The 27,090-nt window shown below is 36.9% G+C and overlaps 1 protein-coding gene across 1 annotated transcript in view; it reads right to left on the bottom strand.

Moving 5' to 3' along the window:
* CSMD1 (CUB and Sushi multiple domains 1) overlaps window positions 1-27,090 on the bottom strand; it is a 1,071,884-nt gene that overhangs the window by 189,853 nt on the left and 854,941 nt on the right. Inside the window, exons 24-25 of the mRNA XM_070732892.1 lie at window positions 10,937-11,128; window positions 1,421-1,547 (exon numbers count right to left, since the gene is read on the bottom strand). Of these exons, the coding sequence (XP_070588993.1) occupies window positions 1,421-1,547; window positions 10,937-11,128 (319 nt within the window). The remainder of the gene's footprint in view (window positions 1-1,420; window positions 1,548-10,936; window positions 11,129-27,090) is intronic.

Raw genomic sequence — 27,090 nt, 5'->3', positions numbered from 1 at the left:
AATTAAACATAATATAATTAATTAATTAAATTAACTGAATAAATATTGCAAACCAATCATGCTAGCTAAACTTTAATCACTTATTAACTAGTCACTTATTAACCTGCCAACTGACATTGTTTGGTGGATGGGACCTGGAGAAGGCCCACTCTGTGGGAACTTATTGGCCACTGGGAAGTGTGAGATAGTAGGCGATCCCGTAGATAGTCTGGTCCTAAGCCGTGTAGGGCTTTGAAGGTAATAACCAACACCTTGAATTGCATCCAGAGACTGACTGGTAGTCAATTCAGCTGGTGGAGAGTTGGAGTAATGCGGGTGTACCTTTGTAAACCCACTATAGCCCGAACAGCTTAATTTTGAACCAGCTGTAGTCTCCAAACACTTTTCAAGGGTAGCCCCATGTGGAGCACATTACAATTTATTGTAATTTCTCAGTGCATTGTAATTACTCAGAAAATTACAATTGTAATTGTAATTTTTATGCTTTTCTGTTTCCCCTTCAGCTGAAATATGTACACTTTCCTTGCTGTGGACATGTACTTTATAATGGTTGTAATGTATTGCATAAGAAACAATAACATAGCAAGATTATTATGTTACTCAGCTCTGGCACTGCTTTTTACTTCTAGTGGTGCCATTAAAATTAGATTCAGCATTCACACATCCCCTCTTCTCTTTTCTTCCTCAGGTCAGACTCTGGAAGAATATAGCTGCTTGTCTAAATAGCTTAATCCAGTGTTTCCCAACCTTGGCAACTTGAAGATATCTGGACTTCAACTCCCAGAATTCCCCAGCCAGCAAATGCTGGCTGTGGAATTCTGGGAGTTGAAGTCCAGATATCTGGCTTAATCTAATGAATTTCTCTAGTGCTACAGTGATTTGAAGCACAATCCTAAATTAATTTACTGAATGTGAATTCTATAATTTATATTTTATTTTTTATAGTATCTTTTGTATAGGATCTCAAGGTGCCTATGTAGTGCCCTCTCATTTTGATTCTCCCAAAAACAATAACACTATAAGATTGTTCAGTAGTGGATTGTAAAATCTTTGCTACCAGTTTGTGCATGCGCTCAAATATGACACTTTTGCGCATGTGCAGAAGTGTCCTGGGTGCTTGGGTAGAGCCCCCTGCGGCTGCTGCTACTGATACACAGAACCTGACTGAACCATGAACAACTCACCAATGGGTTTGTCGAAGGAGAATGTGATTGATCTACATGTCAGCACCTCTTATTCAGGTCCATAATTCCACATTGGCTCTATCTAAACCTGTTTATATCAATTACCTTCTCTTAGGTTCATCATCAATATCAATTTATAGTTTAGGAAAAGTACATTAATCAGATTTTTTGCTCTATCTTTAAAACAACATAATATTTAATTGTTAATATGTTTTAATTTGTTGAAAAATGCATACCTTATTGTTCTCCCGGGATCTGATTCTATAATCCAAGTGCAGTGTAGATTGTTGTCATATGGAGCTGGATAACCTGGAGAAAGGATACGGCCAGAAGTAGCAGCAGGAATTTGTCCACCACATTCAGCTGAAAATAAAAGGAATAATACTTTTTTCAGGGAACAAATTTTAACTTATGAGGTATTTGATATTGTAATTATGTATCGTTGTCGATTTAACAGTCTCCATATCTCCTCCCAATATTCTATCACTGTGAAGAAAGAATATGTCGTGAACCACAAAGCCAGTCTCGGTGTGAATTTAACTCTTCTGTTCTGAAAACACTCTTGTATCCTTGTCTTCTTTAAAGATATTTTATGAACATCACAATCTAGCTAATAGTCCTGAAATTGTTTTGTGGATCTTTCATTCCTCCTCCAAGTATTAAACAAGTCTGACCTTAGAGGTGGCTTAGCTTTAGAGGTGGATTCTTCCCAGTTCGGACTGGTTCTATAGAACTATTAGTAACATGGTGGCCGGGGTCGTTGGAACCAACAGCGACCCAGGACTGCCACACCCTCGAGCCATTATTCTCCTACAGTGATGTCATCTTGATTTTTTGCTTCTGCACATGTTGCACATAATTTTGATATACTAATAATATGAGTTTAAATTTCAAATAATATGAGTTCAATATGAGTTCAAACAGTAAGGACACAATTTTTTAATCATACAAGATGCCACAAGCACAGTTGCAGAGTTCTATTTATTTGCCACTTTTGATTCTTACAACGCTACCAATAGACGGCTTCTGATTTCTTCCTGTTAATAACATTTGTTAAGGTTTTCAGGAACTCAATTAGAACAAATTAGTATTTGGATGATAGACCAGGAAATATCAGAACTATATACTAGATGAGAAATTCAACAATAACAACAACAAAAATAAAAACCATTAAGAAAAAGCAACAGCAAAAGAATTCCATATTGTTGCAGATAAAATTGATTAGCTGAATGAATGAGACCACTGGGTGAGATCATCCAAGGGCATGGGGTGAGGTATCATCAGTATGCTGATGATACCAAGTTGTACATATCCACCCCATGTCCAGTCAGTGAAGCAGTGGAAGTGGTGTGCTGGTGCCTGGACACTGTTAGGGTCTGGATGGGTGTCAACAGGCTCAAACTCAACCCTGACAAGATGGAGTGGCTGTGGGTCTTGCCTCCCAAGGACAATTCCATCTGTCTGTCCATCACCCTGGGGGGCGAATTATTTACCTGCTCAGAGAGGGTCCGCAACTTGGGCATCCTCCTCGATCCACGGCTAACATTAGAGCACCATCTTTCAGCTGTGGCGAGGGGGGCGTTTGCCCAGGTTCACCTGGTGCACCAGTTGCAGACCTATTTGGACAGGGAGTCATTGCTTACAGTCACTCACGCCCTCATCACCTCGAGGTTCAACTACTGCAACGCTCTCTACATGGGGCTACATTTGAAAAGTGTCCAGAAACTTCAGATCATGCAGAATGCGGCCATGAGAGCTATCGTGGGGCTTCCTAGATCTGCCCATATTTTGCCAACACTCCACAGCCTGCATTGGTTGCTGATCAGTTTCCAGGCACAATTCAAAGTGTTGGTAATGACCTATAAAGCCCTACATGGCATCGGACCAGAATACCTGCGGGACTGCCTTCTGCCGCACGAATCCCAGTGGCCAATTAGGTCTCATAGAGTCAATGTCATTTGGAGGGACCCAGGGGAAGAGCCTTCTCTGTGGTGGCCCCAACCCTCTGGAATCAACTCCCCCCAGAGATTCGAATTGCCCCTACTCTTCCCGCCTTCCACAAGATGTTGAAGACCTATCTATGTTGCCAGGCATGGGGGGAATAACTATCTCCTCCCCCACCACCACTTTTTTCCTGACGGTAATACATGAGAATGGTGTGTGATTGTTTTTAATATTTACCGGTTTGAATTTCGTTTTTATCTAATATTGGATTTGTACTCTGTGTATTGTATTGTTGTTGTTGTGAGCTGCCCCGAGTCTTTGGAGAGGGGCGGCATACAAGTCTAATTAATAATAATAGTAATAGTAATAATAATAATAGTAATAATAATAATAATAATAATAATAATAATAATAATAATAATAATAATCACATTCAGCATATTACTTTAAGAAAAGGGGGTAATATGCTGAATGTACTTTAAAGACACTGTTTATTTTTTTCTTTTTAATCTCAAAGGATTATTACTTGATACTATGTGGATTTGGTAATTGAAATCATTCTGACACTGAGGCTCATTGTGGGAATGGAGTAGGAGCTCTTGGAATGTCTTGATGTGGTAAAAATGGAAAATATAGACTTAGAGTATTCCAATATTATGTAGGCATGAAACTAACTCATTCAGGAAAACAAACTTCTAAATCAAACCCAATAGATGGCCAATGAAAATTCAATTTTGTATTGTTGCCAAATAAGTGGTAAAAACTTGGTTTGAACTTATGAAAGGCAGATATAAGTAGTCCTCATTTAATGGTGTTAATTAGGACCAGAATTCTGTCACTAAGTTGTAAAACACATTGCATGATTGTGTTGCTTAGTGATGGCAATCCCAGCAGTTCCCAAGGCTATCATTAAGCAAGTTTATTGGATAATTAAGGGATGATCTCCTCACAACTTTTTGCTGACTACCAAAAAGGAAACATTTAGTGGGCAAATCAGTAGTGAGTTGCCAGTGCGAAGCAGCTTGTGAGCAGGCTGGCAGGCAGGTAAGAGGATGTGCAAGGGCATATGAGTGTCTAGCACAGGGCGAGCAAAGGGAGGCTTGGTGTAATATTTGTGGAGCAGAGAAGGGCATAGAAGAGTGTGATAGCTTGATGTGGTATGGCAAGTCTTGGGTGGCTAGTGCAGGGTAGGGAAGGGCACCAGAAGGTGTGTAATGAGCTGGTATGGCACCGAACAAGTAGAACTGGGCTTGAGGTTGCCCAGTTCTACCTGTAATGGGATTCACTGAGGTTAGAAGGCTTTCTTTAATTATGGAGCAAACTTTGTCAAATAGATCTAGATGCAATGATGCAATAGAACAAGGAAAGGTGTTATCAGGTGCACATTGTTGAACAAAACATAAATTATGATGACAAATAAACTGGTGAAATTCTGAATACGAAATACAGTAGATATTCCGGAAGGATTGGGTCTAGAAGTATAATCAAAAGATCAACATAAGAAACAGATGCATTGTATTTAACTCAAGCAAAAGAGACTTTGGAGTATTCCTATAATTTCAAACTTGAAAGATCAAAGTGAGTTTCAAAACAAACTATTATGAAAGTCAAAGGAAAATATTAGATTAAAGCCTCGGGCAACAACAAAAGCAGAAAATAATGGAATGCAATTTTTCATAATACAACAGGAAAGGATTAGAAAGGGTATCTCAATCAAGAATATCACGTACTATATAGAAAAATAAGAAAAGAAAGGTAAGAGTTGTGTTAAAGATAAAGGATAGTGATACTTAATTACAGAAAAAAATACAGTAAAGATAAGTTAAAGGAAGATGAAAAAAACTATAGTGAAAACTTTTACAAAAGATATCATAGAATGGATGTCCTGGAGAAAATCAATTCCGTGGCCATTAAGAGTTGACACCATCTTAATGCTGCATAATTAATCTGTTAACTATCAAATAAAAGATACATTTGTGGAAAGAAAATATTTTGAGGAACTCATTCCACTAGGGAGTGAGGTACAAAGGTACAACAACCAATAGATTGAAAAGCACTTCTTACAGGGGAAATACTCATGAAACTGTATATACCAAGTGTCAAAATGCTAACAATTTTCTGTTAAGATATATAGACTTAAAGTTTATAAATATTAGAAAAAGACTGGTATATTATACTGAAGAAGGAGGCTGCAAGAGAATATGAAAATTCTCTTGCAGCATCTAATTCCTCAGAAAAAAACAGAATTTTGTTTAAGCTCTTATAAAGAAGAACAGAGCCACACATGGATCAAATTTACAGGCAGATTCGGAAAAGGAAGGGTATCATAAAACCAAATAGTAAGTTTTGATAAAGTAAGATAAAAATAATAGCATAGCATAGTACAGCATGCTTTATTTCTTCCATTTAATTATTTCCAATTCTTTAAGACTGCCTGGACTAATCTCTGCATTCTTCATAAGATTTTTCATAAGTGGTTTGCCATTGTTTTCTTCCTAGGGTTGAGAGTAAGTGACTGACTCAAGGTCATCCAGCTGGCTTTGTGCTTACAGCAGGACTAGCGTTCATGATGTTCCAGTTTTTAATCTGAAGCCTTAACCACTACATCAAATTGGCTTTCAGCATGAAGTTTATCTTAGCTTAATTTACCAAAACAAACCATTCTATTGTGTAGAACATCCCAGAATATGGAATATATTAATATTCATTCCAATATAATTCATAATTTTTCTGAATAATGTTTACAATGAACAATTTGGAATCGTGTTTCAAAGTAGGAAAAGGATGATAAGTTTTTGTATTTTCTCTAACTCAAATTCAAGAGCTGATAGGTAAAATTAAAACAGAAGGCTAAACCACAACAACTTGGTTTCATTCAGCATCAATTTGTAAGCAGTGATGGGCTGCCAATTTTTTTACTGCCACACTATGAGTGTGGCTTATTTTGATGGTCATGTGACCGGGTCGGAGTGGCTTGCCAGCCATATGACCAGGAGGGAGTGGCTTGACAATCATGTGACTGGGGATGGCTTAAAGATCATGTGACTAGGTAGGAGTGGCTTACCGACCAAGATAAGTTTTCAAATAGGTGCTTGGACTCTTTTTCAGTTGATTAAGTCACATTATTTGAATAGCCACAAAAAGGATAAATGATAGACAACATTATTTGTTGAGGAGCACAGTAACAATTTAAGGTTTTATACTGAACCCACAAGGTTCAGTATGATAATAGATTAAGCAAGTAGCTCAATTTTCTTTAATTGCTATAAAGGTTCAATGATTAAAATGATTAAAGTGTTTATGAGTAAAAGCATAGTATTTAATTATTTCCTATTTTAAAAGTATTTAAGGATCATACTAAGGTACTAGAGAAGGAAGGGCAATAAAAAAATAACTATTAAGTATTCAATAAATAGTGCATAAACTTACTACCCCCACTGTCTGCCCCCCTCATGGTGGCAGCATCCCATTACTGTTTGTAAGCCTTTAAAAAAAAATCCTGGGTAGTAAAAACCAACAAATAATACTAGCTCTTGAAAAAAAATGAGGATCCTATTATTTTGCATTGAATACTAAAATTGGACTGATTAATCCTAAAGAAGAAAATAATAATTATGAATGGTAAGATTATTTCCATGACAATAAAGATCAGAATAGTTTAAGGTAATGGATATTTTTCATGATAATGTATAGGTGGGAAGGGTAGACACTGAAAAAGAATGAGGAAAGAGAAATGCCTTCAAATATGGATTTGGAGTTAAGTTATTAAGAGTACCACAGACTGCAAGAAGAACTAGTAATTCATCCTGGATCAAATAAAGATTCACTGCTCCCTTGAGGTAATAATCAGACAGCAGAAATTCACACACTTTAGATTTGTGATAGGAATGAATAATGAAGTAGAAAAAATTGACTATGCTTGGCAAGATTGAGGGAAGGAGAAGTAGGGGAAGGCACCTGATAAGTGAGATGGATGAGATCAAACAAATTACAGGACTGTCCTTGAAAGAGCTACAAGTTGTTAATGGAGACAAGTCAAAATGGTGAGAAATTGTCCATATAGTTACCAAGATGACTCTGACTTGACAGCACCTAATCAACTTAAACTTTCTCACTAAACTTTGCTTGCAGACTCCTTTTTAGTTTTGCTATTTGCTAATCACATTTATTTAGAAATACTTATACTTTAGCAGCATGTGTGTAAAAATGCTTTAAAGATATAGTTATAGATTTCAGTCAAATTAATGCCTATAAAAACAATTAACAGTGATTACAAAAGAAAGCCTGGGGTCTTTCTTGAGTCAGAACTGATAGCCACATAATAACACTGGCAAAGAAAATTTTTCATCAAATTTGGATAATTCAGGGGTAGGCAAAGTTGACATGTGGGCTTCAAGTCCCAGAATTCCTGAGCTAGCATGATTGGCTCAGGAATTATGGGAGTTGAATTCCACAAGTCATAGAAGAGCCAACTTTGCCTACCTCTGGGCTAATTAGTTACATTCTTATCTGGAAGACATGATTGGCCAGCCGAATAACCTGACTCCGGCACTGTCACCAGCATGGGGGGAGATCTTGCGAGATTGCATGAGATCTCCCTGCTACCGTGGCAACCGGCCGAGGCTGCCTTTGACAGCCGGGGACGTGAGCTTGCCCCATTGCCTTGGCAACCGGCCAAGGCCATTTTGACAGCCGGGGCACGTGCTGCGTGCCCTATAAATAGGGCTGCACATGGGAAGTTCCTCCTTTTCACCCCGGCTGTCACAGCAAGAGCAAACACCCACCTGCCCTCCTCTATTTCGCAGTGTGCCTCTAGGGGTCACCTTTCAGGAGCCAAGTAGGAATATTTTATGATTTCAACCTTTTTTGCGGCCATTTTTTCACCTACTTCACACTGGAGAGTAGGATGGACAGGTTAGGGTCACAGTTCAGTTTCAGTCTCGTTATAATTGGCTTAGCCCTTTGGTCACTGAAGTTTTGGCAGGTAAGGGGCGGAAATGGGCAGCAGTAGCAACTGCGTGTTCTCCTTTAGGGCATCTTTTGGAAGGTGATGGTTGGCCCCTCGTCAGGAACTCTGGGCAGGAACATGCCTGAGCAAATGGGGGGGGGGTGCCCTTGGGACTCATCTAACCCAATTCTCAGATGGGGATTGGACAGTGAGCCCGTCCTACATGCTTTGAGGGCATGACCTAGAACATGGTGATGGGTTTGACTCCTTACCTTGATCGGAAAGGAGCTACACCCATAGTTGCCCAGGAAGGTTTACCATCTGGAATTTCCACCCTGTGTTATGATTGGCCTCTGCAGGTCCTGATTATTAGTTAATAATCAGTTAATATAATATGTTAATTAATAAAGTGACCCGCTACTTCCAGCTCTCTGTGTCCACGTTCTTATTCTGCATTCGTTACAAATGGACCTTGATTTGATGAAACATGCCTTGGTAATGTCATTCTGAGGGGAAAAAATGTATTTGGTACAAAAATGATTGGCAAGCTACACCTTATAATCATTGTGTTGTGATATCTACAATGATAGCCAACTGTTTTCCAAGCCCAATTTAAAGTACTCCAGGTACTCAATTTGATATATAAATTATGTTGTGGTTCCGTCTGAGGCCCCTCAGGGAATGGCTGATCTTCTGTCGGTTTCCAGCTCAGAGGGAGAGGCTGAGGAACAGGAGGTGCAGGCAGACGAGGAGGAGGAATCCCAGGCTGAAGAAGAGGGAGGACAGCCAGAGTCCCCCCAGAGGGAGCTCTCCCCAGCAAGCAGCCTGGATTCCTTAGAGGAAAATGCACAAGCCATAATTGATCTGCAACAGAGAAGAGCTACTCAGAGAAGGGATCAATTGGCTAAGTACTTTCAGCATTAAAGAGGCAACAGCTGGGTTTGGGTGTGGTGCTCTTTGGAAAGGCTAAAAGGCAGACCCACCCTTCTTGGCTTGTGGAGTTTTATCTTTGAGAGTCTTGGGACCTGGCTGTGAACTTTGGCGTCTTGGAATCCTGGTTTGTGCCTTTGACTACTGAAACCTTGGGGTGGGTGTGCCAGCAAGAAGCTTGCTGTATTGTCTGGACATCAGGACTCTGCTGTAAAGTATTATAGCCTGTCTGTTGGGAAGAACAGGTTTTCCTCTGTGTTTATTTTTTCCAGCTATAAAATACTTTTGGCTTTTACCAGAGTGTCTGGCTGTTTTTTCCAGTTGGTATTGAGGTCTGGGGGAACCCAGACAGAACAAAATTATATATGGCTTAGATTCAAATATTTACACCTCAGCCTTATATCTGAAATGAGGCTTCTTCTATAGATCCCTGCCATGAATCTCTCGGACATGAAATTGATTCTGGATAAGGTCCACCTTGTAAAATAAATTGTATAGGATAGTAGTTGTTTGTATAAACATAAATAAAAAGTAACGATAAAACAGGACAATAGGGAAGTAGAAGTGTGTTTATGCATGTCCCTTACAGACCTCTTAGAAACATGGAGCGGTCAACTATAGACAATCTAAAGTTAATGTTTTTGGGGTTTGGGGAAGAAACCACAGAGTCAGGTAGTGCATTCCAGGCACTGATCATTCTATTGCTGAAGTCATATTTTCTGCAGTCGAGTTTAGAGTGGTTTACATTTAGTTTGGATCTATAAGGAGCTCGTGTATTGTTGCAGTTGAAAGTGAAGCAGTCATTAACAGGAAGGACATTTTGGTATATGATTTTATGAACTACATTTAGATCAGTTCGGAGGTGACTAGTTGTAAATTGTCTAATTCCAGTATTTCAAATCTGGTGGAATAAGGTATTTTGTTGTGACTGGAAGAGTGAAGGACTCTTCTTGTGAAATATTTCTTGAATCTCTCGATTGTATTAAAGTCTGATATGCAATGCAGGTTCCAGACAGGTGAGCTGTATTCTAAAATTGGTCTAAGAAATATTTTGTATGCTCTGGTTAGCAGTGCAATGTTGCCAGAGAAGAAGTTATGAAGGATTAGATTAACAACTCTTAGTGTTTTTTTGGCAATGTTGTTACAGTGGGCTCTAGCACTTAGGTATTGGATATTAGGTCAGGACAAATTAGGATCTTGAGAGTTCAGGATTACAGAAAATTTTCTATAGTGATTATTGGTCTCTACCATATAAATGAAATGAAAATGAAATCCTTACCTTTCAGGAAAATTTCTGGTAAACTTCTAAACTAAGTTTAGGGATTTGGAAAAGTACACATCAAATTTCAAAGGATTTTGAAAAAAAAATGATGGGTTTGTTACACTTCTCTGATAATTTCTCATTCTGTAAGCATTATTGGAGCCATCAAGAAAAGAAATGTTTTCTTTGGCCGAAAGTGTTGAGTAAAAATATTTGTTCTCAATATCTAGGGATTCTTGTTCATAGAAAACATAAGTAGTTTTGATGTATGAAATTTGAATAAAACTTTTGCATAAAAATTGTCAGTTGAATATATACATCTTTAAATTTTATTTCATTTTACTAAAGTAAAGTTCAAGCTAACTTAACATATCAGTTAAGACACAATTTCCTACAATGAAATTCAAGCAATTCAATTCAATTTATTAGATTTGTATTCCACCCCTCTCCAAAGATAAAATAATGAGTGAATTTCAAGAAATGATAAAGCAGATTCAATAAAACCAACAGAATTTTTATGAAATAGTTCACGCAGCTCTAATTCAATATGGCTACCAAAACAAATTGAAGAAATTGAGGCAAATTATAGACTATTTCAAATATTATGACAATATTGCAATACTGATAACAAGAGCCAAATTTATATTGTGAATTTCTGTTATTACCTACCAGTACAAATAGGTAAGGGCTTGTCCCAAACTCTTCGATCGCCACTTAAACAGGTAATAATATTACTACCATGCATCGTGTAGCCTGGATTACAACTGTATAAAACCACTGTTTCTGTATAATGCCCTTCATCGCGGATTCTGTAACCATACTTTGGTGTTCCAGGATCTTCACATTTCACTAAATCAAAGCCTGTCAAGGGGAAAACACAACAGAAATTCTCTTTACACATTGAGTTATACATTTGCTCAGTTTTGTTGGCTACAAACAACTAAGCAGGTATTCTAATACATTTAGGTAACTTTGAAGCTACTTTATTTTAAAAAAAGAAACCAGGTAACAAATATTAACATTTTTAGGAATGGAACTATAGTGTAGCTTCTGTTATGGTGCAATTTTTAATGCTTGCTGGGTTTTTTAACACTGACACAGCTAAATACCAAAAATCTTTAAATGAAAATATTGATGTAGAGTTTGTGTTTCTCCTCAACCTGATGGCTTAAATTTGTTTTCAAACTATTATAAGAAGAGAAGACAAAATGAAAACTCATGTTTGGTTATAAGATTTTAATACCTTTCTTAGATGAAACAAAATGAAGAATAGGTGTAACATTCTTCTTCTGACAACTTCAGAGAGGGTCGGCAACTTGGGCGTCCTTCTTGATCCACAGCTGACTTTAGAACACCATCTTTTGGTTGTGGCAAGGAGGATGTTCACCCATGTTCGCCGGGGGCATTAGTTACAGCCCTACTTGAACAAGGAGTTTCTACTCACAGTCACTCATGCCCTTGTTACCTCAAGGTTTGCCGACTGCAAACCTGGGGCTATCTTTGAAGAGTGATCGGAGGCTGCAGGTAGTGCAGATGCAGCCGCGTGAGCAGTCATTGGCCTTCCTACATATGCCCATGTTTCTACAGCACTGCACGAGCAGCACTGGCTGCTGATTAGTCTCAGAACACAGTTCAAAGTGTTGGTTATGACCTATAAACCCTACAGAGCACCGGACCAGATTACTTATGGGACCATCTTCTGCCATATGCATCCCAGTGACCGGTCAAGTCCTACATAATTGACCTTCTCCAGGTCCCATCAGCCAGACAATGCCATCTGCCCAGGCCTAGGGGAAGAGCCTTCTCTGTGGTGGCTCCGGCCCTATGGAATGAACCCCCTCCAGAGATCCACACTGCCCCCACTGTCTCCACCTTCCGTAAGGTTTTAAAAACCCACTTTTGTTGACAGGCTTGGGGCCAGTGAGTTTCCAATATCTAGCCCCAGCCAACGATTGAATGTATGGTGCATGAGGGGAGGAGAAGGATTGATTAATTTTAAGCATTGGGATTTTAAGACTGTATTTTATTTTAGATTTCTAAGATGTTTTGCATTACACACTGTGTCTTAGAAGGGCGGCATAGAAATCAATCAATCAAACAAACAAACAAACAAACAAACAATCAAATAAATAAATACAAACAAACAAACAAACAAACAAACGAACAATTCTACAATCCAGTATCTGTAGTTTTCCTGGTTTCCCACACATAATGAGGGAACTCATCTCATGGAGATTTTTTTAGATAAGAGATCATGAATAATAAGGCAGACTACAGAGGGATATATAACAATAAATAAAACATAGGTAAACATTACAACTACTATCATGTAAGAATACACTTCATCTATTAGGATTTGTTGTATGGTTAAATATTTAACAAATGATTTTGCTGGGTTTCCAATTAATATGTTCAGGCAGTTCTAAATTTTTGTTTAGTAGCAACATTTACTTTTCCACACCACATCAGAAATTTCTAAAATCCAGTGATGGTAGAAAAGAGAAAAAAGATTCAATGAAATTTCATTGTAATCTGACAGAGTTAACCCTTCTAAAAGTTAAAAGCACTTTAACACCTAAGGATCATTTTATATTCTTATTTGGATTGTAACCAATTACAACTTCTGGAACCAAATGAATATTTCTGAATATGTAATTTGTGGTTTAAATTACTGCAGTCTAAACTTGCCAGTTAATCTAAGCAACAGATATCAATCACAAAATAAATTAGAAGGAAGTCAGATAGGTGTGCTCCTCGTATGATCACACATGGTTTTTTGTGATAAATGCTGAACATATTCCAATATATAGGCAGTGATATACTGCGGGCCCAAAGTGTTATATTTAACAGCATGTCAAATTTGTTAAGAGAAAAAATATGATCACTTAGCATACCTATGTTTAAAAGATTTAATATAAATCAAGTGCTCACAGGGCTAAAACTGCAGTCATAGACTTGCATGCCTTTGCAGTTTTGCTCTGCCATAGAAAAGGAATAATAATAAAAATGATGAATTTACTTTTCGGAAAAGAGATCACTCTTAACAAGACAGTAACCTTGTTCAGAGGTATATGTACAGAGGACTGTATTTTAATTTTCAAAATGTTGACTACCTTAACTAACATTATTGCAAACATGGCTGGCCAAATTTCCTGCATTCTATGTACCCAGTTTCAAACATCAAACAAAATGTAGGAGTAATAAATCAGATAGAGCATCCTGGAGGGGCGCGGGGGGGGGGATGTGGCAGATATGAAACAAATGATAACATGTGCTTGAATTCATTACACAAATGCTGCAAGATATGTACTTTTGAAAGATGTTGCATCACAAGTACAAAGAACATCACTTGTATTGCATGACATTGTTTAGGCAATATCTGCAATTTGCTATAGCTGCTGCTGGAACTGAGGTTAATATGCATATTTTAAAGATAATGTGATATCAATTTTCTTTATATTCACATCTCAATGTCGTTTGGCGGGACCCAGGGGAAGAGCCTTCTCTGTGGCGGCCCCGACTCTCTGGAACCAACTCCCCCCAGATATCAGAGTTGCCCCACCCTCCTGGCCTTTTGTAAGCTCCTTAAAACCCAACTCTGTCGTCAGGCATGGGGGAATTGAGATATTCCCTTCCCCCTAGGCTTATAAAATTTATGCATGGTATGTCTGTATGTATGATTGGTTTCTTAAATTGGGGTTTTTTACATTACTTTTAATATTAGATTTGTTCATATTGCTTTTTACTGTTGTTAGCCGCCCCGAGCCTACGGAGAGGGGCAGCATACAAACAAACAAACAAATAAATCTTAAGATTTAAAAACAAACAAACACCAAATGCTGATTTGTAACCTTATTTGTTTACTATTTATGTCCTAGTCAGTAGTATTAGTATCTTCTGCGACTCTGATTAGGAAATCATTTAATAGAAATATCTGTGGTAAGAACAAATTGTGCCATGGGAGGAGGAGGAGGAGGAGGAACTCAATCACCTTTTGAGTTGCTTGAAAAGTCCAGATGTGGCACCTGATTCACTCTTTCCCTATTAACTTCCAGAGCCCCCACTTCTTTTTATCTTTGACCTCTAAAGAATGCAGCCATAAATTATTTCAGTACTTACAGTAGTCAAATAAATTCAGTTTCTATTTCTAAAATGTTTATTAGTACAAAGGTGTTATCAAATTGTTTCATTCTAAACAAGCCAATTTAGGGCAGGGGGAAGAGAAATGACCTCAAAAAAAGTTCTTAATTAAAGCAGATACGCCTATTTGTGTGTGTGTGTGTGTGTGTGTGTGTGTGTGTGTGTGTGTGTACAGATGTCTGTCGAAACAGAATACCCTACAAGACTAGACTTTCAATCCTGGGCCTAGAAAGCCTAGAACTAAGACGCCTTAAACATGATCTAAGTATTGCCCACAAGATCATATGCTGCAATGTCCTGCCTGTCAGTGATTACTTCAGCTTCAATCACAACAAAACAAGAGCACACAACAGATTTAAACTTAATATTAACCGCTCCAAACTTGACTGTAAAAAATATGACTTCAGTAACCGAGTTGTTGAAGCGTGGAACTTATTACCGGACTCCGTAGTGTCATCCCCAAACCCCCAACACTTTACCCTTAGATTATCTACGGTTGACCTATCCAGATTCCTAAAAGATCAGTAAGGGGCGAGTACAAGTGCACTAGAGTGCCTTCCGTCCCCTGTCCTATTGCTCTCCTATATCTCCCATACCTTTCTTCTATTCCAATATCTCTTCTTCTATTCTTTCATTGATATGTTCTATTACTATATCTTCTTTTCTATTCTTTCATAGATATATTTTACTATGAGTATCTCCTCTATAACCTTCATCATGTATTTTACTATGTGTATATAGATAGATACATACCCACTAAAACCCTCGTTGTGTATTGGACAAAATAAACAAACAAACAAATAAATACACATATATGTACATGTATACCAGTAGTGGGTTCTAAAACCTTTTGCTACTGGTTTGTGTGTGCATTCACAGGCACATGCAATGCTTCTGTGCATGCGTATAAGCATCCCAGGTAGGTAGGCACTGCCCTCCACAGCCGGTGCTACTTGTCTGCAGAATCGAGCTGAACCAGGAGCAACCCATCACTGGTGTGTGCGCGTGTGTGTGTGTATTATGTATATAATATGTGCAATAGTTGAATCGTATACCATTCTATTTTATTGTCAATACAAGAATTTATTCATATGTTGTCTGCAAAATTCTAGGCCCAATATGGGGAGAAAAAAATCATCCGACATCTAATGCTACTAATATATGCTTCTTTATCGGAAATAAAAGTGAAAATAACAACTCAAAGGTCTGAATATTTTAGAATCCCTAGTCTGTTAAGATTCTTCTAAGAACTTTTATGGTTAATGCTTTTATGTTTTAAACCCTTTAAAACTCATTGCTCATTCTACAAGAGAACGCACTTCTCTCAGTGTTAAAAGTAGGTAATATAAGTAAAAATGCTTTGAGAATGACAAAAATGGTAGAGTTGCAGAGATAGGTAGCATTAAAATGTTAAAATATGGATATAGCATGTTTATGGAGTGGCTGTTTATCATGTGTGTGAAGACTACAATTATGCTGCATCATTGTAATGATTGCATTATTTTTTCCCTACACAAAGGGAAAGATAACTAGTGAGTAGAAAACTATTACCGTGAGTAAAAGGAGTTGCATAAATGATGATAGTTAGATTAGATTAGATTTATTGGATTTATATGCCGCCCCTCTCCGCAAACTCGGGGCGGCTCACAACAAAGTAAAAACAATACATAATAACAAATCCAATACCCACCAATCCAATTACAATGTTAAGCTAAAAAATTCATAAAAAACAACCCCAGAATATTAAAAAACAAGCACACAATCAATTTAACACCAAAACAACATGGGTAAGGGGGAGATGTTTCAGTTCCCCCATGCCTGACGGCAGAGGTGGGTTTTAAGGAGTTTGCGAAAGGCAAGAAGGATGGGGGCAATCCTAATCTCAGGGGGGATCTGGTTCCAGAGGGACGGAGCCACCACAGAGAAGGCTCTTCCCCTGGGTCCCGCCAGACGACATTGTTTAGTCGACGGGACCCGGAGAAGGCCAACTCTGTGGGACCGAACCGGTCGCTGGGATTCGTGCGGCAGAAGGTGGTCCCAGAGATATTCTGGTCCGGTGCCATGAAGGGCTTTATAGGTCATAACCAACACTTTGAATTGTGACCAGAAACTGATCGGCAACCAATGCAGACTGCGGAGTGTTGGAGTGATATGGGCATACTTAGAGAAGCCCATAATTGCTCTCACAGCTGCATTCTGCATGATCTGAAGTTTCCAAACACTTTTCAAAGGTAGCCCCATGTAGAGAGTGTCACAGTAGTCGAGCCTCGAGGTGATGAGGGCATGAGTGACTGTGAGCAATGACTCCCGGTCCAAAGATGTGTGAGGTCTTTAATAAGTTACTGAGAAATCTTTGAGTGCGATAGATTGACACTTATTTCATGTTTGCTTTTGAAAATATACATGTTAAAGTTTTGAACATAGAACATTTTATGAAAGTACAGAGTTGCAGGTTGGTTGCTGTATGCAATAAAAACAGTATATGCTGGAAGCAAAAATCTGTGAGAAAAGAAATTGAATGCCTTATGGATGATTCAATAATGAACAGGGAATAAGACGAGTCTTTGTTATGTGCCCTTGGCTATATAATACATGTATTGGTAAATATGTACTGAATGCTTAAGATGTGTTGATTGGCAATGAAAATCTATGTGTAGTTTTCTATGCAGATGATGTAATGATGTTGACTGAAAACCCAAATGACTTAAAATGAACATTAGATATTTTGCATGATGCAACAAGGAGTATGGATCTTAAAATAAATATAAAAGATGAAAGCAGTTTGTCTGACAGATATGCTTGACTAAACAATTAGAATTTAGAATAATGTTATTGTCATTTTCAATGTTCACTAATCGGCATATATTAAAATGAATTTTCATTGTATGCAGCTCTTAAAAAGTTACCACCTCCAATATAAACTAGAATAGAATAGAATAGAATACAATTTTATTGGCCAAGTGTGATTGGACAAACAAGGAATTTGTCTTGGTGCATATGCTCTTGGCATACATAAAAGAAAAAGATACATTTGTCAAGAATCATGTGGTACAACACTTAATGATTGTCATAGGGGTCAAATAAGCAACGAATAAACAATCAATATTAATAAAAATCTTAGGATATAAGCAACAAGTTGCAGTCATACACTACATAAACATGACACAAATAAATAAATAAATACAAAATTATGCATATATCCACATATTATTATATGACACAGACAAATAACACAGTCTAGTTCAGATATATACATGTACATGGCAAGAAAGGTGAATCTTGTGAGTTTACCAGACAGCTGGTATAGGGAACAAAGTTGTTAATTACAAGTTAAATGGGAAAGAAAGCTATAGAAAGTAGCTCAATATGTTTAGCTAAGATGAGAAAGTAAATGGGGAATTTTTGAGATGTGTAAATATTGGTAAAAAAACCCATAATGAATACAGTATGGCCAGTTATGCTAAAAGAAATGAAGCTAGCTATCTGAAAAAATTGTTTTGCCTAATTTATTATTTAGAAATGAGAACTGGGTAATGAGGAGAAACATAAAAGGAAGTTGGATGCGATGGAAAGAATGTACTTAAAATGGCTTGCAATAAAACAAGAAGAAAAGGTCAAGATAAAATGGTGCTGAATGAATGTGGACTGAATACAAAAATGAGCAAGAAGCTCTTAAAATGATATTGCTTGGTCATATAATCTCTCAAGATGAACATTATCCAATTGTTTAACATTAATCTGTTGGTTCAATCCATCCATCACTTCACATGTTTCCTGTTATCAACTCATCTAACCCTAATTCTGAATCAGCACAAACAAAATTCTTGAGATCAGTCCTCATTGAATTCCACAGAACAGCAAATACCCAGTTAAGACTTTAAAAATGGATGTCTATAATCCAGGTAATTACCCTCCTTGATAATTACCAGGGTATCTACGAGACCGCCTTCTGCCGCACGAATCCCAGCGACCGGTTAGGTCCCACAGAGTGGGCCTTCTCCGGGTCCCGTCAACAAAACAATATCGCTTGGCGGGGCCCAGGGGAAAAGCCTTCTCTGTGGCGGCCCCGACCCTCTGGAATCAACTCCCCCCAGAGATTAGAATTGCCCCCATCCTCCTTGCCTTTCGTAAGCTCCTTAAAACACACCTCTGTCATCAGGCATGGGGGAATTGAGACATTGTTTCCCCCTAGGCCTTTATAATTTATGCATGGTATGTTTGTTTGTTTGTATGGATGTTTAGTTTTATAATAAGGGTTTTTTAGTTGTTTTTAGTATTGGACTTACATGATGTTTTTTATTACTGTTGTTAGCCGCCCCGAGTCTACGGAGAGGGGCGGCATACAAATCCAATCAATCAATCAATCAATCAATCAAATAACTAAATAACTAAATAACTAAATAACTAAATAACTAAATAACTAAATAACTAAATAACTAAATAACTAAATAACTAAATAACTAAATAACTAAATAACTAAATAAATTAAATAAATTAAATAAATTAAATAAATTAAATAAATTAAATAAATTAAATAAATTAAATAAATTAAATAAATTAAATAAACAAACAAACAAATAAATTAATTAAATAAATTAAATAAATAAATAAACAAATGCCTGACATGACAAAAGTTGGATAAGCAAGGCCACTTTTCAACCAGCAGAATACTTTCAAATTCTACCTTTCCAATTCTACTACTAAAATTAGTAGTAAAATGCTATGCTGCAACAGTTAAGGAAAGGCACAACTGGCCACAGGAATTACCTCTTTTGCTTTTTTAATCACTTCAAGTTTACGTGTTTGTTCTTGCTTTATATGACATAAATTTTTACTGGATAGCATTATTTCAGACATATATTTCTCAATAATTAATATGTCATTTCAATAGCTTATTTTACACTTTTATTATAGAGTTTGTTTTGTTAATCATTTATCTTGCCCATTTGATTTTACATCAATATTATATATTTGAAATGTTATTGTTCCTTAGCCAAATAAACATTATTTTTTAAAATCACTAATCCTGAAATTATTTTGTTTTTTTAAATTATATTCTGCCTTCTTCAGGAATCTGAGATTTCTGCTTTACAATCCTATTTTTTTATATAGGAGGCTATGGTCATTAATTCACAACATATTCCTGTAGGAATAAATGTAGCCATGGAAACTGAAGCTGTTTCTCTTTTTATATGAAATACTAACTTTAAAGTTTCATTTCATCTATTGCTGTAATACTTTTTTCCTGCCCTTTATGCAGTCATGATAATAATCATGAAATTTAGTATATTTCAAGTTATTATTTTAACATGATCCTAACATCTTTTTCATTCTTATTTGATAAACCTCCCACTATGAAATTTTTAAATTTATTTTTAAAGTTTAATAGATGCCCACTTTACCTCAAGGTAACTCTTGTTGGTACAGTTATTATCAGTGTTCTAATGTCTTTCTATACTATAAAAATGGTAAGATAAAATTGGCACCCTTTTTACTTTATTTTCATAGTGTACAATATCTTGTATTGTAAAAGGTATAATCTTTTCCTAGGTAGGAAAAACCAAAGGTACAAGTACAAATTAGGTAAAACCTGGCTCAAAGACAGTAACTGTGAGAGGGACCTTGAAATGCTAATAGATGATCACTTAAATATGAGCTAGCAAGGTGTGGCAGCAGCCCAAAAAGTTAATACAATCCTTGGTTGTATAAACGGAGATATAGAAGCAAAATCATGTAAAGTATTAGTACTGCTTTATAAATCCTTGATAAGATCACACCTAGAATACTATATCCAATTTTGGTCAACACATTACAAGAAAGAGGTTGAAACTTTGGAAAAATCACAGAGAAGAGCAATTAAAATAATTAAAGCTCTACAGACTAAAACATATGAAGAATGATTGCAGAAATTGGGTATGGACAGCTAGAAAAGAAGCCTTAGGGGTGACATCATAGGTTCACCATCACTGATATAGAGTTTCCTGCTTGTGTAGAGGTTTGGACTAGAAGACCTTCAAAGTCACGTCCAGCTCTATTCTGATTGATTGGTCCAAGATACTTTTATTTCCATATCAGTTAGGCTTAGACATGTACATATTTGCATATATGTGTAATCAAGGATATATGACCATGCAAAAAGGCAAGGGGAGGACGGGAGAAGAGAGGAGAGGAGAGGAGAGGTCAAACATTCTCCACTTATATCAAAATACAGAGGTCCTTAGGTAGCACTGAAAATCAAGCAGAAGTGTAACTCCAGGTCAAAAAGTATAATAAGCTAAGTGCTGTACTTAACTGGTGATTTTACTTGGAATGACTTTTGACAGCAGTGGAATGTGAAGGCATCTCTTAAAGATTTCAGGGTTACCATGAATCTATTCTGAACTCTGTATTTAGTTGTTTGGATGTGACACAATGAAAATAATAATAATTTAAAAAATATTTTTTGCAAGAAGACAATTGTTAAATGTACAATTCCCAAAAATTGAATCTAATGTTAAAAGGATGGTACAGTATATGCCAATTAAGCAGAACTGACAAAATGACACTCTTCCTAGTATTTTGTGTTGTTAAATGATTGTTTCAGTGTGACTCTCAATACATTTCTCTAGAATATATTGGATTTTCTAGATATTACAACCAGTACCCATCCCTTTAACTTCAAACAAAGCCTTTATATTATAGTGCAGTGATGGCGAACCTATGGCACAGGTGCCACAGGTGGCACATGGACCCATTTATGCCGGCACACGAGCTGTTGCCCTAGTTCACCTCCAGCATGCATGTATGCACTGGCCAGCTGATTTTTGGTTCACACAGAGGCTCTGGGAGGGCATTTTTGGCTTCTGCAGGGCCTCTGAGAGGATGGGGATGGGCAGGGAAGCCTCTGGAACCTGGGGAGGGTGAAAAACAGGCCTACTGGTCCCACAAGAAGTTGAAAAATGAGCTGTTTCTGGCCTCCAGAGGGCCTCAGGCAGGGGGGGGCAGGGAGGCAATTTCCACCCTCCCCAGGCATTAAATTATGGGTGTGGGCACTCGTGCAGGCGTGATAGTGTGTACGCATAAGCTTTCAGCACCCAAGGGGAAAAAAACGGTTCACCATCACTGTTATAGTGTGTTTAAAAAAAGTGATACTATCCTGTCTCAGTTGTAAAGTACAACAAAACATTTCAGAAACACTTTGTTTATTTCTAGCTACTCTAGTGATGCTTAGAGGGGAAAATAACAAAAAATATGATATAGTGAGGAAGTTAATTTCAAGCAGAAGTTGAAATAATAGATTTAAACTATTTGTGATGACAAATATTTAAAATAATTAATAGAGAAAATAGAGAGCAAAAGATAGAGAATAAAAATTCAAATCTGAAGATCTTAAGCAATAAATAAAGAGGAATGTATTGAATTATGTAGTAACATAAAACAATGGAATTTTAAATCACATTCTATGGTATTATTTTTTGCTTATCTAGTTTATGATCAAATAGTTAATTCACTTGTAGTTTAAGATTTATATACACTGTTTATTATTGTTATTAATTTATTTATTTCCAAAATTCTCTATGCCCCAGAAACAATACTGAAGAAATACACATTTTATTTTTAGTTCCAATATGTTTTTGTTTGAACTTATACACAGAAATCCTGTGTGTCTGTCTGTTTGTGTGTGTATATCTATGTGTATTAATGACAATGAATGTTATAGAACATGCACAATTTTTATATCTTTCTCTTTTTTCAAAGATAAAAAAATAAATAATTTAAGGAACGAGGCAAACTCTATAAATAAGGTAACATCATGTTTTACAAGTTTTCCTTGTGGCATTTTTTATATTCTGAAATGTCAATGCTAATGCTTAGGTGCATTTAGTTTACTACTTAGTTATCATAAGTTCACAACCAGTTCTCCAAAATGATTTAGCACTTCCATATTATGGGGAAAATAAAAATTGTAAATAAACATAATGTAACATAAGAGAGGGGAAAACCCTCATTTGCTTATTACTCTCATATAATAGAGAAACATGACATATATTGTTCGCTAGTTAAACTATTTCAGTAAGGGAGGAGAAATTAATTTTTAGTGCACACTCCAAATTCAGGACAACACTACCATGCAGTAGTATATCAGGCAACAGCACAATGTATAGCTTAAATTAAAAACTCATTGAAAGCACTAGGCATAATAGATCATTACATGGGTTTTCCTTCCATAGATTTCTCTAAAATGTCTCTAATCTGTTGGTGGATGTTAATATTAATATATAAAAATGAACTAAAAATTTAGACATTCAGCTGACATACCTTATCTGCAAAGAAAAGAATAGTTAATTAGTTTGACTTGAAGCAGCTGAAGATAAGAAATTTCCGATGGGGTTCAGCTGGCTTTTATGAGAGATAGGGGAGTGGATTGCTGTGTTATTAGAAGAAGAAGATAGAAAACACTATGCATTGGTAAGAGTACCAGTTTGCCCAGCCCAAGCCCCACAAAAGCCCAAAGAGAAGAAGGGTGGTATACGTAGATTCTAATACAGAGTTGAGTTGGCAGGGCCAGCAACATAGATCAGTTAGCAGGTTGGCCAGAATGTTATACAGACTCAAGTTGTCAGCAGGAGTTCAATAGTAGTATGGAACAAGGTCTGGGGAAACTGTTGTTCAGCCAACAAATCAGCTGACAGCAGAACAAGACGTCTTTGGCTGCCAAGGCTGGAACAAACACACACACACACACACACACACACATCAGCAACAGCAAGAGTAGGAGCACCAAAACAAAAGAGATTTGGGGTAGCAAGTCTATGAATGAATATATGAATCTTAAGTGAGCCGGGGTGGCACAGCAGGTAGAGTGCTGTACTGCAGGCCACTGAAGCTGACTTGTAGATCTGGAGTTCAGCAGTTCAAATCTCATCACCGGCTCAAGGTTGACTCAGCCTTCCATCATTCCGAGGTGGGTAAAATGAGGACCCGGATTGTGGGGGCAATAGCCTAGGTCTGTTAAAAAAGTGCTGTTGCTAACATGTTGTAAGCCGCCCTGAGTCTAAGGAGAAAGGCGGCATAAAAATCAATCAATCAATCAACCAACCAACCAACCAACCAACCAACCAACCAACCAACCAACCAACCAACCAACCAACCAAATAAATAAATAAATAAACAAACAAACAAACAAACAAACAAATATGAATACTAAGGATGCCTAATTTTAAGTATATCAACTTCCATTCTAAATGAGATCAGGTGAAGAAGTTTATTAACAACTGCTGTGAACTTGTCTAGCAACAATTCAAAGCTCAGCTTCCTCTACTGCTATCCCAGTTTTTTGAAATGCACTCTCAGGGCCTAATATCTTAATTGGGTTTTTAAAATCCATACAATTAGATATTTTTGTACTGACTTGTTTATTTATTATTATTATTTTTATTTGCTTTATTATTTTAATTTATATTTTAACAGCCTTTCCTTTCTTTCTTTCCTTTCTTTTTTCCCCCTTTCCTTTCCCTTCTTTTTGTATGAATTCTTCAATAGTCAAGTTATTCCAAATAAAAAATAAAACAAATTACACTGGAATTCTAGGAAAGACCAGATTATAAATCCTCTACACATGTAGCTTTGCTATAACATTAAAATGACAGGAACACTCCCTTTCTTTACTACCAATTCTACTTGGAGGAGAAATATAGGGGAACAATATTACATTATGTGATCATTTCAAGAAGGAAAAAAAATCATTATGTCATGAAAAATGTACAATTTTTTCAAGAAGCCACATTTTTATAGAAGGTTGCTTGACAATCAGAGGTTACTTTATTTCCATTATGTTCTACGTGTTTTCTACTGGCTTATATATCTTTTATACCACTATTTATACAGGAAAACTCCAGATTGCCATGCATACCCCACATGCTTCATCTGTACCCCAATCTTGCCAACATATATATATCCAAACTACACTGAAACTGCATATTAACAAAGATGCTCAACTGATGCACTTAAACAAGGAATTCAGAAAAGTGAATTACCCACACAACACAAATAACAGACAAATCAATAGACCTAAATTGATTGCCAGGGAGGAGCTATTAGCAGAGAAACTTCAGAATCAGAACAACAGAATTCCGCTAGCTGTCACAACTCAAAGATATGATTAATAAGCTTTAGCCACATGATGGTGCACTTTTTCAATTACTGGATGGAAGGACCACACTTGCACCTATTTTGCAGCATGCTATAGATGTTGGATAATAATTTTTTTGCATTCTGAAAATTTTTTGATGTTTATGATAGGCCCTTTCCATTTGAACACAAGTTTAATTTCAGAATAACTGTTTCATGTGGGAATCTTGAGAAGGATGAAATAAACTTTTAAAGACTGCTATACAGTATATCTAATTGCATACTGTTTCTAACATGATGTATACATTCAATAGGGCTAAAAGTGTTTCTTGCTGATTTTTGTTTGTACTCAGTATCCGGCGCATCTCACTGCAGTGTCCAACAATAGTCAGCCAGCATTAATGAATTCCAGTTGCTTTGATTCCATTTTTCCATTGTAGCAATGTCCTGATAAAAACTTTCACCATGTTCATCATTGACTACACCTAGATTTTCAGGAAGGAAGTCCAACTGTGAATGAAGAAAATGAATTTTCATTGACATGTTGTACTTATTGGTTTTGTACACTGTCAGCCAATGGAATGTAGTTTGGTGCTCTGTAGTTGCCAATAAAAATTTAAGTGACATCCTTGAATGATTTTCAGATGTTCTTCTCTGGTGCCACTAACAAATCTTCAAACTGCTTGTCACTGATCATATATCTGATCTGTGGACCAACAAAAATGCCTTGCTTAATCTTGTCATCAGTTATTTTTGGAAATATCTGTCTCAAATAATGAAAACTTTCACCTTCTTCTATTCATCACTTTCACAAAATGTTTCATCAGTCCACATTTTATGTGAAGTGGAGAAAAATAACTTAGTCCAGTCAACAAGTGGTTTATTTTCATTTTTTTAGCCTGAAATCAAATTCTTTCAGAGTGACTATTTATTTTTAATGTAATGCGACTTGAGTGCATAGTTGTCCCATTCAAATACAGTAGTTGGTACATCCAAATTCCAATCCAAGGAGCAGGGCAACTATTTTTAGTTCTCCACAAATATCCCAGCAGTACTTGTGATACCGGATGTGCTTCAACAACAGTTCCATATTTTTGTATGTTTATTTCATGTGTGCAGTATAGCCACCAGGTACTGAAGGACTTACCATATTATTGTGTAAAAACAGAAGATTCTCATAAACAGTACACAATAGATTAAATTACAGGTTATTTTTGTGATTAGCAGTCAAAAATTTGTAAGATACTCAAAAGTGTTCAGAAAGCAATACCTTTGTTGTCCTGTGTAACCACTCAGAACAAAGCACGTTTATATAAACAGAAAACAAACGAACAAACAGTAGGACAATAATAAAAATTTTAGAACCAGACCTTACTTAGAAACTTTTGAAAAATGAGAAATCACCCTAAGAAATTCTGAATCCTAACTAATTTAAAAGAAGGACTTCTTAGCCCTTCTTTTACCGCTGCAGCCATTTTCACTTCTCAAATTGCCACAAAACCCAGGATGGGGGGGGAGATCAGTTTTGGAACACCAGTTCCAGACAACAACAAGAAATCATCACATGGGAACCAAGCTCATCTATGAAAATGATCAATAAAGGTTTGGAACACTTTCTAAAACAATAGTCAGATACCTAATTGGACAACATGACCTGTACTAGTGGGAAGGAGAGGAGAAACTATTCTTTAACTGTATGGAATCACAGGTATTAAAGAGAGCTGGTTTTGCTGTCATGTTGTGTTGAAATGATGCTTTGTATTAAGAGATTAGATCATCTCATCAAGTGCTTTCTGGGTTGGGTTCGTCAGTTGGAACCCTGACATCCAAATTATATTTCACTCGCTATTTTTTAAATGTAAAGAATTCATTGCATGTTTCTAGGCAGACATAAATTCAAAACAACTTCAGGGAGGTGGAGCTAGTTGTGGGGAGGCGGAGCTAGCTGCAGAGCTGTGTGGATGGTGTGGAGCGGAGCTCCATGAAACACAGCCACTTATGGGCCATCAGTAAGCTTCCAAAAAGCCGTAGATTCTGCGAGGGGGGATCGGAAGATAGGAGAGTACTGGTAGCAGATTTTTGTGGCGGCGGCCCGATCGGTGGACCAAGATTATCCCCAAAGAGACATTCCATTTAAATTCAAAGTTTTCCAAGAGAACTAATCCAGGAGTGAAATCCAGCAGGTTCTGACAGTTTTGGAGAACCGGTAGTGGAAATTTTCACTAGTTCAGATAACCAGCAATCCTCTGGCTGACCAGAAGATTTTGCAAAATCCTTCCCACAAGAATGGGGAGGGAATGGGGATTTTGCATTATCCTTCCCCTGCCACGTCCACCAAGCCATGCCATGCCCATCAAGCCATGCCCACAGAACAGTATTAAAAAAATTGGATTTCACCACTGAACTAATTAATTTAATAGTTTTCCAGCTATACTATATTGGACTATTTGGAAGAAGATAGAATAAAAATATACATTATTTTGGAAATGAAAATAACAACTACATTTTAAAAATAAATAAATAAAAGTGACAAGTTGGTACTTTGAACAAATAATCTTGTAACTTTTCACCTA

This window comes from Erythrolamprus reginae, chromosome 1, assembly GCF_031021105.1.
Source record: "Erythrolamprus reginae isolate rEryReg1 chromosome 1, rEryReg1.hap1, whole genome shotgun sequence".
Classification (NCBI taxonomy): Eukaryota; Metazoa; Chordata; class Lepidosauria; order Squamata; family Dipsadidae; genus Erythrolamprus; species Erythrolamprus reginae.
This window is presented reverse-complemented; position numbering and strand designations above follow the sequence as displayed.